The sequence below is a fragment of the Thunnus albacares genome, chromosome 7, assembly GCF_914725855.1.
Source record: "Thunnus albacares chromosome 7, fThuAlb1.1, whole genome shotgun sequence".
In the NCBI taxonomy this organism is placed as follows: domain Eukaryota; kingdom Metazoa; phylum Chordata; class Actinopteri; order Scombriformes; family Scombridae; genus Thunnus; species Thunnus albacares.
In genome coordinates this window covers 33,299,346-33,313,259 of record NC_058112.1, presented here as the reverse complement: position 1 = coordinate 33,313,259, position 13,914 = coordinate 33,299,346, and the positions used below count along the sequence as shown (strand labels likewise).

The 13,914-nt window shown below is 43.0% G+C and overlaps 2 protein-coding genes across 2 annotated transcripts; both read left to right on the top strand.

Moving 5' to 3' along the window:
• Positions 1 to 1,278: 1,278 nt before the first annotated feature.
• LOC122985178 (hyaluronidase-5-like) lies at positions 1,279 to 6,162 on the top strand. The gene is made up of 4 exons (XM_044355650.1): positions 1,279 to 1,345; positions 2,398 to 3,322; positions 4,349 to 4,438; positions 5,630 to 6,162. The coding sequence occupies exons 2-4, from the start codon at positions 2,405 to 2,407 to the stop codon at positions 5,957 to 5,959; spliced, it is 1,338 nt and encodes a 445-aa protein (XP_044211585.1). The 5' UTR covers positions 1,279 to 1,345; positions 2,398 to 2,404; the 3' UTR covers positions 5,960 to 6,162.
• A 2,760-nt stretch (positions 6,163 to 8,922) lies between these two features.
• LOC122985177 (hyaluronidase-5-like) lies at positions 8,923 to 13,914 on the top strand. The gene is made up of 4 exons (XM_044355649.1): positions 8,923 to 9,077; positions 9,807 to 10,731; positions 11,766 to 11,855; positions 13,382 to 13,914. Exons 2-4 carry the CDS (start codon positions 9,814 to 9,816, stop codon positions 13,709 to 13,711), a joined length of 1,338 nt encoding a protein of 445 aa, XP_044211584.1. The 5' UTR covers positions 8,923 to 9,077; positions 9,807 to 9,813; the 3' UTR covers positions 13,712 to 13,914.

Here is a 13,914-nt window from a genome sequence, read left to right as displayed (position 1 = left end):
GAGTTGCACAACAACAGCTTCAGTTTTTTATTTGTGCAACAGGTGCGTGCAACATGTGTGTTACAGTCTCACAAGGGCGCTAGTGTGGCAGCAGACATTTACTATTCTTTGTAAAATGGCACAGAGAAGGATGGAAAACCCTCAAAATAGACTTCAATAAAACTCAAAGTCACTCTTGTCACATCTACCAGCTGGTTTCCCGCAAATACTGAGGCCTGAAAAGAGGAAGAAGAGCGGACAGAGACATTACAGTCTGTTCTTACTGACGATGACACATGAAAAATATCACACATCGGGAAACCTGAGAGCATTTCATATGAGGAAGATACTGTTCTGTAGCTCAGTCACTCACCACACAGTTTCACTAAGACCTTTCGCTGAGCCCCATCTAGCTTGTCAGTAGAGCCACTCAGTAGAGCTGGTCTGATAGAGCCAGTCTGATAGAGCTGGTCTGGTAGAGCCGGTCAGTAGAGCCAGTCTGATGGAGCTGGTCTGGTAGAGCTGGTCAGTAGAGCCAGTCTGATAGAGCTGGTCTGGTAGAGCCGGTCAGTAGAGCCAGTCTGATGGAGCTGGTCTGGTAGAGCCGGTCAGTAGAGCCAGTCTGGTAGAGCTGGTCAGTAGAGCCAGTCTGATAGAGCTGGTCAGTAGAGCCGGTCTGATAGAGTCAGTCAGTAGAGCTGGTCTGATGGAGCCTGTCAGTAGAGTCGGTCTGATAAATCTCAAGGCAGAGTGATAGAGTCCAGAGGTTGAAGAGTGGAAGAGAATGTGTGTCTATAATAAAGAAACTAAAACATTAATTGAACTTTTCTTCATCTTTCTTCATTTTTCTTTACCTCATCAATATTTTTAAAAGTAGTTTTGGTACTTTTGTCTAAAATTGTTTTCATCTTCCAAATGATTTATTGTCATTACTCCCACTGACCCCAAATTTAAAAATGTCTGCCTCTGTTGAGATTGTTAAAGTTTAATTAGTTCAATTATGATACCAAAGTGTTTCATATGTGCTACATACAGTATAACGAGTGAATGCATTGATGATTTGAGAAGTTTTCTTCTCTTTCTCTGCTGTGCCAAATTGTAAATGAAACCAAATGGAAATCTGTTAAACAATTGAAATCACAAAAAGGTGTTACACCTGAGCAATGCATTAACCCCTGAGCCTTCAACTAAGGATCCAACAGCTGACTGCATGTGGGGTCCAGGCAAGACATCGGGACGTTTATCAGATAACAATCGAGCAGAGTGAAGAAACAGTTTTCCCTGACACATGAAACAGCAAAAAACAGACTCAGAGAAGTTTAGAAAGAGTGAACAGTCCTTCCCGGGTCACTGAAGAGAGCGGCAGGTAGAAAAACAATTTAAAATTCATATTTTACTCACCTGGTTAGAACAAGGAGATTATTAGACACTTTTAAATAATATAGAATCGATCATCTGAACATTTTCTGGACAAGATGTCTTCAGTTTTAGAGTTTCTGCAAAATTTGTAGCAACAGTTAACTAACTGTTAGATTGAGTTTATGTTCGTCTTTGATTAAATTAATTCATTAATTAAGTTGTTATTTGTGATCTGCATTTTGTGATTGCCAGGTGAAAACCATCTTTTTTTATTTGTGCAACATATGCATCCAACTTATGACGATTGTTACAGTCTCACTACGACGCTAATGAGACAGCAGAACTTGTCAGACGAAAACCTCATCTTTACAAAATGTTAAGTCTTTGGGAAATAAGAAATAATGTAAATAATAATCAATTTATATTTATTAAAGCTCATTAGCATTCACATATAACACAGTAACATTGGGAAATGAGATGCATGAAGGAGAGAGCTTGATTATTTAAAACAGTTAAATTAATTCATTAATTAAGTTGTTATTCGTGATCTGCATTTTGTGATTGCCAGGTGAAAACCATCATTTTTTATTTGTGCAACATATGCATCCAACTTATGACGATTGTTACAGTCTCACTACGACGCTAATGAGACAGCAGAACTTGTCAGACGAAAACCTCATCTTTACAAAATGTTAAGTCTTTGGGAAATAAGAAAAAATGTAAATAATAATCAGTTTATATTTATTAAAGCTCATTAGCATTCACATATAGCACAATAACATTAGGAAACAAGATGCATGAAGGAGAGAGCTTGATTATTTAAAACAGTTACACTTATTCAGCACTTGTATTTGTTAATAGAAAGCTGAAAATGACAAGTCTGCAGCAATGTAGACTCGCTGTCGGAGGGTTTTATTGTCCACTTCCTGTCTGCACTAACAGGTTTGGGACGACCTTTGATACGACAAACCCTCCATGTGAACATGAAGGCGGAGTGGACGGGGCAGAATATGTCGGGGATTGAGAGTTACTTGTTGTTTCTTCTCTTTTTCTGTCCAGAGCCATCATGATGGTCCTGCCCTTCCTGTCCCGCCTCACCCTCTGTATCATCGGATCCATCGCCACCGTCCTCGCCCTGCCACCCACCGAGCCGCCACTGATCCACGACCACCCCTTTGTGGCCATATGGAACGCCCCCACCGACGTGTGTCAACAACTCGACATCCCACTGGACACCGCAGCCTTCCAGGAGGTGGCCACACCCCGTAGGGTGCCCGGTCAGTTCCTCACCATCTTCTACGAGGACCGCCTCGGCCTCTACCCTAAAGTCGACGATACCAAACACAAGCCCTACAATGGCGGCGTTCCCCAAAAGGTTAACCTGACGGAGCATCTGGCCATGGCCCAACGCCAGATAGATCACTTAATCTCCCCAAATTCCTCTCCTGGGCTGGCTGTCATTGACTGGGAGTCTTGGCGCCCCCTGTGGGATCAGAACTGGGGATCGAAACGTATTTATCGAAACCTGTCCATCCTTCAAGCCCTTCAGATGGCCCCGTTATTATCATCAAAGCGCATTTCCAAACTGGCAAAGAGCCAGTTCCAGAACGCCGGGCGGCGCTTCATGGAGAAGACCATCAGCCTCGGCATCGGTGAGCGTCCAAGCCGCCGCTGGGGCTTCTACCTGTTCCCTGACTGCTACAACTACGGCTGGGAGGAGTCCAGCTACACAGGGAAGTGCTCCGCAAAGACCAAGGAGCAGAACAACCAGATGATGTGGCTGTGGGAGCGCAGCACCGCCCTCTTCCCCTCTGTCTACCTCCACAGTGCCATGAGGAACTCCCCCAAGGCTGCGCTTTTCGTCCGCAACAGAATCCAGGAGGCGCTGAGGGTGGCGGCGCTGCCTAAACGGCCGTACACAGTGCCGGTCTATGTCTACTGCAGGCCACTGTACCGAGACCAGACCCAAAAGTTCCACACTGAGGTGAACCAGCTTGAGTTACTTGTAAACTAACCTTAGGTTGGGCGTGTAGGTAGCAGCAGGGACTGTTTGAAGGTTCGTCCATGTTGGTGCTTAAACCAACATGGACGAACATGGATGTAACCAGCCTGTTAATTAGACTGGATGTCCATTTGTTTCTCTTCATTCTTCAGTCTGACATGGTGTTCATGTTAAGGCCTCTTTACTCTCCTGTATGGTCCCTCGTGGTGAGATGAGTTATCAAACTTGATTCAGTCATTAGAATCGCTTTGTCTTCAAAAACTGCTCTTCTGAGAGCACTTACTCACCTAATATGCTCTTTCTCTAACTCTCTATCCTTCTCTAGTTCCAGCTAATCTGCTAAGCACTTAGGTTACTTCATGCTGGCCTTGTTGCACTTGTGTCAGGTGGAACAGTACAGTGGCCCTGAGAGCTCAACGCACTGCAACTTAGAAAACACAAATAGAAAAACAAAAAGCTAATCAAGAAAACATGCACAGTATTGATAAGGAAACACTGCAAAGTGAGAGAACAAAATCAAATACAGAAAAGCTGCAACACAATAGAAACCGGTTTTAAAGGAATCAAGGTTCAGGCAGGTGAGGCCCTTTGTGGATTAACACTCGAATCCGGGCTGGGAACCTTTGTTGCATGTCCCCCTCCCTTTTCCTGTTTCCTGTCATCTCTCCACTGTCACTCTCTAAATAAAAGCACAGAATGTCAAAAACAATGACAATAAAAATAAGTTAAGTCCAAGCATGTTCATCACTACTTAATGTCCCTCGAAAACTGTTGTTTTAGAAACTGATTTTTTGTTCTGTGTTTCTTGCATTTGGTTGTGTTTTCATATTTGGTTAGCATAATACACAGAATGATCATTGCACCATATCTGAATTAGTGATACAGTGATTATATGATCATATCATAATATCACTCAAATATCACTTAAAAGGCCTTTAGCATTTCACAGGTAGTCGACACGTGTACCGGGTTTTGATCTAGTCTCCTGTGTGGCTCTTCCTCCCTCAGGCTGACCTGGTGAGCACTGTAGGAGAGTCTGCAGCTCTGGGAGCAGCAGGGGTCGTAATGTGGGGAGGAACCAAAGACTACAACAACAAGGTAATCACACTTTTCTTTTCTTTTTTTTCTGACTGCCAACTAGTTTATTCACTGGTTGGCAGCAGTGTAAGAAGTACGTGTATAATTTATTTAAGTAAGTACTAATACAGCAAATTAAAACTACTCCATTACAACTAACTTTACTATAGTAAACTTAAAGTACATAAATGCAGTACTTGAGTAAATGTACTTAGTTACTTTCCACCACTGCTGGTTGGACTGGTCTGTCTTAATATGATATTCAAATGCTTATATGAACAGATATTTTCTCAGAGATGAAGCAGAGGGCAGCTGTGTGCGTCTGCAGCCATGATATCATATTATATATGTGAAACCCTTCACAGGTCTACAAACAGGAACAGATGACCAGGCGTTAATCAGCAAATAATTAGTGGATCATGGTTTCTTGTTTTAGGAGGAACTGACTGCTTTGACACTGAAGTGTTTTCTTTATCTCGACTGACAGGTTGACACGTGTGAACACTACTTCAACTTCATTTGAATTTTCTGTTTCTTATGTGTGTTTAATGTATTGATATTTGACGTTTTTTTTATTGTTTTAATGTTTTTGTGTTTTTTTTGGAGTAATTTTAAAATAAATGACTCGTTTTTTTTAGTAGTGAAATGACAAAAATACATCAGAAATGCTTCTTTAAAGGATAAGGCTGCAATTTTCTACATTTTTTTTCTTGTCAACAAATCTCATGTTTGGATCCAAACCAACAATGAACTGATCTACTAACAAGTATTGTGTGTGTATCAAAGCCTGATATATCTTATTCCTCTGTTGTCCAAAACATTTAGATGCAATTTAGATAAATGCAAGTTAATGTTGGCTGAACTTTTATTCATTAAATTAAATTTGTATTTATTTTAGTTTTTGGATTTTAACCATTTTTGTATGTAAACATTTTGATTTCTTCTTAAAAACGAAGCCACAACACAACCTGATGTTGTTACAGCACCTCAGATCCATAAATATTTTCTCATTTTCTAACATTTGACAACAAATTTACATTTTACACTAAATTCAATGAAAATGAAATGAAATCAATGAAAGAAAGATTTAAATTTCAGTTTAGTTTAAAAAATTAAAAATGTTTTAGACTAAACTGAACCCATAACTGACCATTTTCCTGTTCTAACAACACACCTGCGTCTCAACTGTAAACCCCGCCCCCCTCCCTGCAGGGATCGTGTCACTCTCTGTCTGAGTTTCTGACGTCCACCTTCAACCGGTACATCGCCAACGTGACGGCGGCCGCCATGCTGTGCAGCAAAGTCTTGTGCCAGGGGAAGGGCCGCTGCATCAGGAAGAACTATGACTCCGCCAACTACCTGCACCTGAACCCCGCGCACTTCAGCATCGTACGGGGTGAGAGGAAGTACATGGCGATCGGTCTCCCCTCTGCCGCCGACCTAAACGCCTGGGCCGAAAACTTCACCTGTCAGTGCTACGCGGGAGGAAGCTGTTCACCGAAGCTGACGCGTCCGACCACGATCCAATTCATCTGGGTGTAATCGGCCTGGAACAGCGTCCCCTGCTGGTGTGATTGTGTAGTGATCTGCATGACGTTAAATTTAAAGATTGTTCATTATGTAAAAACAGAAAGGGATGAATCTGGGTGAAAATATTTCATAGTTTGCATAATTAAATGTGACTCTCACCTGAATCAGACATAATACTGTGATTTGTTTGAATTAAAGCTTAAATGCGGCCTAAACAAAAGTTTTTCTGAATCTTTTTTTCTTTCACAAACTGTTTTTTTTATCCAAATCAAGATTCAGTTTACACAGAAAATACAAAAAACTGTGATTATTTCTGTACGATCTGACTTTACCAACAAGTCCTCCAAATTAAACGACCAAACATTCGGTGTGATCATGTGACTCCAGTACGACATATAGGTGCGTTTTCTAATCTGGCGTCTCTATGAGCAGTAATCAGCAGGACAACATCATCTGTCTGTGTTTTATAAAACCGTCACACATCACTGTTAAACAATTATGATGTTTAATGATATGACAACGCTGTGGTTAAGGTCTGGTTAGGTTTAGGGACAGATGATGGTTTGGGTTAAAAGATCAAGGAGTGTGTTACTCTCTGTCTGAGTTTCTGACCTCCACCTTCAACTCGTACATCGCCAACATGACAGCAGCCGCCATTCTGTGCAGCAAAGTCTTGTGCCAAGGGAAGGGCCACTGCATCAGGAAGAACTATGACTCCGCCCACTACCTACACCTGAACCCTGCGCACTTCAGCATCAAACAGCATGAGAGGAAGTACTTGGCGACCGGTTTCCCCTCTGCTGCCGACCTCAACGCCTGGGCCGAAAACTTTACCTGTCAGTGCTACGCGGGGGACAGCTGTTCACCGAAGCTGACGCATCCGGTCAGTAGAGCCCGTCAGATAGAGCAGGTCTGATAGAGTCCGTCAGATAGAGCAGGTCTGATAGAGTCTGTCAGATAGAGCCGGTCTGATAGAGTCCGTCAGATAGAGCAGGTCAGATAGAGCCGGTCTGATAGAGTCCGTCAGATAGAGCAGGTCAGTAGAGCCGGTCAGATAGAGCCGGTCTGATAGAGTCCGTCAGATAGAGCAGGTCAGTAGAGCCGGTCAGTAGAGCCGGTCAGATAGAGTCCGTCAGATAGAGCAGGTCAGATAGAGCCGGTCAGTAGAGCCGGTCAGATAGAGCAGGTCAGTAGAGCCGGTCAGATAGAGCAGGTCAGATAGAGTCCGTCAGATAGAGCAGGTCAGTAGAGCCGGTCAGTAGAGTCGGTCTGATAGAGCCGGTCAGATAGAGCCGGTCTGATAGAGTCCGTCAGATAGAGCAGGTCAGTAGAGCCTGTCTGATAGAGTCCGTCAGATAGAGCAGGTCAGTAGAGCCGGTCAGTAGAGCCGGTCAGTAGAGCTGGTCAGTAGAGTCGGTCTGATAGAGCCGGTCTGATAGAGTCCGTCAGATAGAGCAGGTCAGTAGAGCCGGTCAGTAGAGTCGGTCAGTAGAGTCAGTCTGATAGAGCCGGTCAGATAGAGTCAGTCTGATAGAGTAAGTCAGATAGAGCAGGTCAGTAGAGCCGGTCTGATAGAGTCCGTCAGATAGAGCAGGTCAGTAGAGCCGGTCAGTAGAGCCGGTCAGATAGAGCAGGTCAGATAGAGCAGGTCAGATAGAGCAGGTCAGATAGAGTCAGTCTGATAGAGTAAGTCAGATAGAGCAGGTCAGTAGAGCCGGTCAGTAGAGCCGGTCAGATAGAGCCGGTCTGATAGAGTCCGTCAGATAGAGCAGGTCAGTAGAGCCGGTCAGTAGAGCCGGTCAGTAGAGCTGGTCAGTAGAGCTGGTCAGTAGAGTCGGTCTGATAGAGCCGGTCTGATAGAGTCCGTCAGATAGAGCAGGTCAGTAGAGCCGGTCAGTAGAGTCGGTCAGTAGAGTCAGTCTGATAGAGCCGGTCAGATAGAGCAGGTCAGATAGAGTCAGTCTGATAGAGTAAGTCAGATAGAGCAGGTCAGTAGAGCCGGTCAGTAGAGCCGGTCAGTAGAGCTGGTCAGTAGAGCCGGTCAGATAGAGCAGGTCAGTAGAGCCGGTCAGATAGAGCAGGTCAGATAGAGTCAGTCTGATAGAGTCCGTCAGATAGAGCCGGTCAGTAGAGTCGGTCTGATAGAGCCGGTCAGATAGAGCCGGTCTGATAGAGTCCGTCAGATAGAGCAGGTCAGTAGAGCCGGTCTGATAGAGTCCGTCAGATAGAGCAGGTCAGTAGAGCTGGTCAGTAGAGTCGGTCTGATAGAGCCGGTCAGATAGAGCCGGTCTGATAGAGTCGGTCTGATAGAGCCGGTCTGATAGAGCCGGTCTGATAGAGCCGGTCTGATAGAGCCGGTCAGATAGAGTCGGTCTGATAGAGCAGGTCAGTAGAGCCGGTCAGTAGAGCTGGTCAGTAGAGTCGGTCTGATAGAGCCGGTCAGATAGAGTCAGTCTGATAGAGTAAGTCAGATAGAGCAGGTCAGTAGAGCCGGTCAGTAGAGTCCGTCTGATAGAGCCCATCTGAGTAACAACCCTATCATATAAAATACACTGATGCCATAAGCATCACCAATAATAAATGCAGAGTGGAAGAGGATGTGTGTCTATAATAAAGAAACTAAAACATTAATTGAGCTTTTCTTCATCTTTTTTCACTTTTCTTTACCTCATCAACAAAGTAAAAAGTAGTTTTGGTAGTTTTGTCTGAAGTTGTTTTCATTTTCCAAATTCTTCTTTAATACGTTCAATTATGATACCAAAGTGTTTCATATGTGCTACACACAGTATAAAGAGTGAATGCATTGATGATCTGAAAGGTTTTCTTCTCTTTCTCTGCTGTGTCAAATTGTAAATGACACCAAATGAAAATCTGTTAAACTATTAAAATCACAAAAAGGTGTTAGTACAACAAATACTGTTACACCTGAGTAAGGCATTAACCCCTGAATCCTCGACTCAGGATCCAACAGCTGACTGAATGTGGGGTCCAGGCGAGACATTGTTTATCAGATAACAATCGATCAGAGTGAAGAAACAGTTTCCTCTTACACATGAAACAGCAAAAAACAGACTCAGAGAAGTTTAGAAAGAGTGAACAGTCCTTCCCGGGTCACTGAAGAGAGCGGCAGGTAGAAAAACAATTTAAAATTCATATTTTACTTACCTGTTTAGATGAAGGAGATTATTAGACACTTTTAAATAATATAGAATCGATCATCTGAACATTTTCTGGACAAGATGTCTTCAGTTTTAGAGTTTCTGCAAAATTTGTAGCAACAGTTAACTAACTGTTAGATTGAGTTTATGTTCATCTTTGATTAAATTAATTCATTAATTAAGTTGTTATTCGTGATCTGCATTTTGTGATTGCCAGGTGAAAACCATCATTTTTTATTTGTGCAACATATGCATCCAACTTATGACGATTGTTACAGTCTCACTACGACGCTAATGAGACAGCAGAACTTGTCAGACGAAAACCTCATCTTTACAAAATGTTAAGTCTTTGAGAAATAAGAAATAATGTAAATTATAATCAATTTATATTTATTAAAGCTCATTAGCATTCACATATAGCACAATAACATTGGGAAATGAGATGCATGAAGGAGAGAGCTTGATTATTTAAAACAGTTACACTTGTTCAGCACTTGTATTTGTTAATAGAAAGCTGAAAATGACAAGTCTGCAGCGATGTAGACTCGCTGTCGGAGGGTTTTATTGTCCACTTCCTGTCCGCACTAACAGGTTTGGGACGACCTTTGATACGACAAACCCTCTGTGTGAACATGAAGGCAGAGTGGACAGGGAGAATGTGTCGGAGAGTTATTTGTTGTTTCTTCTCTTTTTCTGTCCAGAGCCATCATGATGGTCCTGCCCTTCCTGTCCCGCCTCACCTTCTGTATCATCGGATCCATCACCACCGTCCTCGCCCTGCCACCCACCGAGCCGCCACTGATCCACGACCACCCCTTTGTGGCCATATGGAACGCCCCCACCGACGTGTGTCAACAACTCGACATCCCACTGGACACCGCAGCCTTCCAGGCGGTGACCACGCCCGGCGCGGTGCACGGTCAGTTCCTCACCATCTTCTACGAGGACCGCCTCGGCCTCTACCCTAAAGTCAACAATGCCAAACACAAGCGCTACAATGGCGGGGTCCCCCAAAAGGGTAACCTGACGGAGCATCTGGCCATGGCCCAACACCAGATAGATCACTTAATCTCCCAGGATTCCTCTCCTGGGCTGGCTGTCATTGACTGGGAGTCTTGGCGCCCCCTGTGGGAAATGAACTGGGGATCGAAACGTATTTATCAAAAGCTGTCCATCCTTCACGCCCTTCAGATGGCCCCGTTTTTATCATCAAAGCGCATTTCCAAACTGGCAAAGAACCAGTTCCAGCACGCCGGGCGGCGCTTTATGGAGAAGACCATCAGCCTCGGCATCGGTGAGCGTCCAAGCCGCCGCTGGGGCTTCTACCTGTTCCCCGACTGCCACAATTACAACTGGAGGAAGTCCAGCTACACAGGGAAGTGCTCTGCGAAGACCCGGGAGCAGAACAACCAGATGATGTGGCTGTGGGAGCGCAGCACTGCCCTCTTCCCCTCCGTATACCTCCACAGGGCCATGAGGAACTCCCCCAAGGCTGCACTCTTTGTCCGCAACAGAATCCAGGAGGCGCTGAGGGTGGCGGCGCTGCCTAAACGGCCGTACACGGTTCCAATCTACGTCTACTGCAGGCCACTGTACCGAGACCAGACCCAAAAGTTCCACACTGAGGTGAACCAGCTTGAGTTACTTACAAACTAACCTTAGGTTGGGCGTGTAGGTAGCAGCAGGGACTGTTTGAAGGTTCGTCCATGTTGGTGCTTAAACCAACATGGACGAACATGGATGTAACCAGCCTGATAATTAGACTGGATGTCCATTTGTTTCTCTTCATTCTTCAGTCTGACATGGTGTTCATGTTAAGGCCTCTTTACTCTCCTGTATGGTCCCTCGTGGTGAGATGAGTTATCAAACTTGATTCAGTCATTAGAATCGCTTTGTCTTCAAAAACTGCTCTTCTGAGAGCACTTACTCACCTAATATGCTCTTTCTCTAACTCTCTATCCTTCTCTAGTTCCAGCTAATCTGCTAAGCACTTAGGTTACTTCATGCTGGCCTTGTTGCACTTGTGTCAGGTGGAACAGTACAGTGGCCCTGAGAGCTCAACGCACTGCAACTTAGAAAACACAAATAGAAAAACAAAAAGCTAATCAAGAAAACATGCACAGTATTGATAAGGAAACACTGCAAAGTGAGAGAACAAAATCAAATACAGAAAAGCTGCAACACAATAGAAACCAGTTTTAAAGGAATCGAGGTTCAGGCAGGTGAGGCCCTTTGTGGATTAACACTCGAATCCGGGCTGGGAACCTTTGTTGCATATCCCCCTCCCTTTTCCTGTTTCCTGTCATTTCTCCACTGTCTCCCTCTAAATAAAAGCACACAATGTCAAAAACAATGACAATAAAAATAAGTTAAGTCCAAGCATGTTCATCACTACTTAATGTCCCTCGAAAACTGTTGTTTTAGAAACTGATTTTTTGTTCTGTGTTTCTTGCGTTTGGTTGTGTTTTCATATTTGGTTAGCATAATACACAGAATGATCATTGCACCATATCTGAATTAGTGATGTAGTGATTATATGATCATATCATAATATCACTCAAATATCACTTAAATGGCGTTTAGCGTTTCACACTTTCACACAGGTTTTGACCTAGTCTTGTCTAAGAATGTGTCAAACCTCCTGTCTTTTCCTCCCTCAGGCTGACCTGGTGAGCACTGTAGGAGAGTCTGCAGCTCTGGGAGCAGCAGGGGTCATAATGTGGGGAGGAATCAAAGACTACAACAACAAGGTAATCACACTTTTCTCAAGTTTACCCACTAGTTGGCAGGGGTGTAAGAAGTACTCATATCCCAATGTCAAAATACTCCATTACAAGTAAAAGTCCTGCACGAAAAATCCTACTACAGTAAAAGTACATAAGTATTATGAGCTTGATGTAGTTAAAGTATTGCAGTAAAAGTACATAAGTATTATGAGCTTGATGTAGTTAAAGTATTGCAGTAAAAGTAGTGGTTTGGTCCCTCTGACTGATATATTATTATATATGACATCATTAGATTATTAATAGTGAAGCATCAGTGTTAGAGCAGCATGTTACTGTTGTAGCTGCTGGAGGTGGAGCTAGTTTACACTACTTTATATACAGTTAGCTAGTTTAGTCCAGTGGTTCCCAACACTGCTACACACTACACACTGCTTTTTGTAAGACGTCAAAAGACAAAAAGGTTGGAAACCACTGGTTTCATCTTTAACAATGTGTTGTATTTTAAAAGCTTGTTATATTATCCATTGTGTCAAATCTTCATCTGAAAAGTAACTAAAGCTGTCAAATAAATGTAGTGGAGTAGAAAGTACAATATTTCCCTCTGAAATGTAGAAAGTAGCATCACATGGAAATACTCAAGTAAAGTACAAGTACCTCAAAACTGTACTTAAATGCAGTACTTGAGTAAATGTACTTAGTTACTTTCCATCACTACTGGTTGGACTGGTCTGTCTTAATATGATATTCAAATGCTAATATGAACAGATATTTTCCCAGAGATAAAGCAGAGGGCAGCTGTGTGCATGATAACATATTACATATGTGAAACTCTTCACAGGTCTACAAACAGGAACAGATGACCAGGCGTTAATCAGCAAATAATTAGTGGATTATTGTTTCTTGTTTTAGGAGGAACTGACTTTATCTCGACTGACAGATGTGTGAAAGCTTCCTCAACTTCATTTGAATGTTCTGTTTCTCATGTGTGTTATTTTAATGTATTGATATCTGATGTTTTTTGACTGTTTTGATGGGTTCTTTTTTGGAGTGATTTCAAAATTAATTTTATGGGGTTTTTGTTTTAGTAGTGAAACAGAAATGCTTCTTTAAAGGATAAGTCTGTCAATTTTCTATGTTTTTCCTCTTGGGTTAGGTCATGTTTGCACCACACACAAGTTGATGTTTGCTGAACTTTTATTCATTTAATTACATTTTTATTTATTTTAATTTTTGGATTTTAACCATTTTTGTATGTAAACATTTTGACTTCTTCTTAAAAACGAAGCCACAACACAACCTGATGTTGTTACAGCACCTCAGATCCATAAATATTTTTCTCATTTTCTAACATTTGACAACAAATTTACATTTTACACTAAATTCAATAAAAAATTCATGTTTAAAAAGATGAAAAAAATATTTAAATTTCCTCTCTGGGTCATTTTTTTTTAAAGAAAATTCCTCGACTACAATGAACTCATAACTGACCATTTTCCTGTTCTAACAACACACCTGCGTCTCAACTGTAAACCCCGCCCCCCTCCCTGCAGGGATCGTGTCACTCTCTGTCTGAGTTTCTGACGTCCACCTTCAACCCGTACATCGCCAACGTGACGGCGGCCGCCATGCTGTGCAGCAAAGTCTTGTGCCAGGGGAAGGGCCGCTGCATCAGGAAGAACTATGACTCCGCCAACTACCTGCACCTGAACCCTGCGCACTTCAGCATCGTACGGGGTGAGAGGAAGTACATGGCGATCGGGCTCCCCTCTGCCGCCGACCTCAACGCCTGGGCCGAAAACTTCACCTGTCAGTGCTACGCGGGAGGAAGCTGTTCACCGAAGCTGACGCATCCGACCACGATCCAACTCATCTGGGTGTAATCGGCCTGGAACAGCGTCCCCTGCTGGTGTGATTGTGTAGTGATCTGCATGACGTTAAATTTAAAGATTGTTCATTACGTAAAAACAGCAAGGGATGAATCTGGGTGAAAATATTTCATAGTTTGCATAATTAAATGTGACTCTCACCTGAATCAGACATAATACTGTGATTTGTTTGAATTAAAACTTAAATGTGGCCTAAA

Coding starts and splice junctions, on each gene's coding strand:
- LOC122985178 (XM_044355650.1), top strand. CDS start 2,405: ATGATGGTCCTGCCCTTCCTGTCCCGCCTCACCCTCTGTATCATCGGA. Junction 3,323..4,348: donor CCCAAAAGTTCCACACTGAG/GTGAACCAGCTT, acceptor TTCCTCCCTCAG/GCTGACCTGGTGAGCACTGT. Junction 4,439..5,629: donor CCAAAGACTACAACAACAAG/GTAATCACACTT, acceptor CCCTCCCTGCAG/GGATCGTGTCACTCTCTGTC.
- LOC122985177 (XM_044355649.1), top strand. CDS start 9,814: ATGATGGTCCTGCCCTTCCTGTCCCGCCTCACCTTCTGTATCATCGGA. Junction 10,732..11,765: donor CCCAAAAGTTCCACACTGAG/GTGAACCAGCTT, acceptor TTCCTCCCTCAG/GCTGACCTGGTGAGCACTGT. Junction 11,856..13,381: donor TCAAAGACTACAACAACAAG/GTAATCACACTT, acceptor CCCTCCCTGCAG/GGATCGTGTCACTCTCTGTC.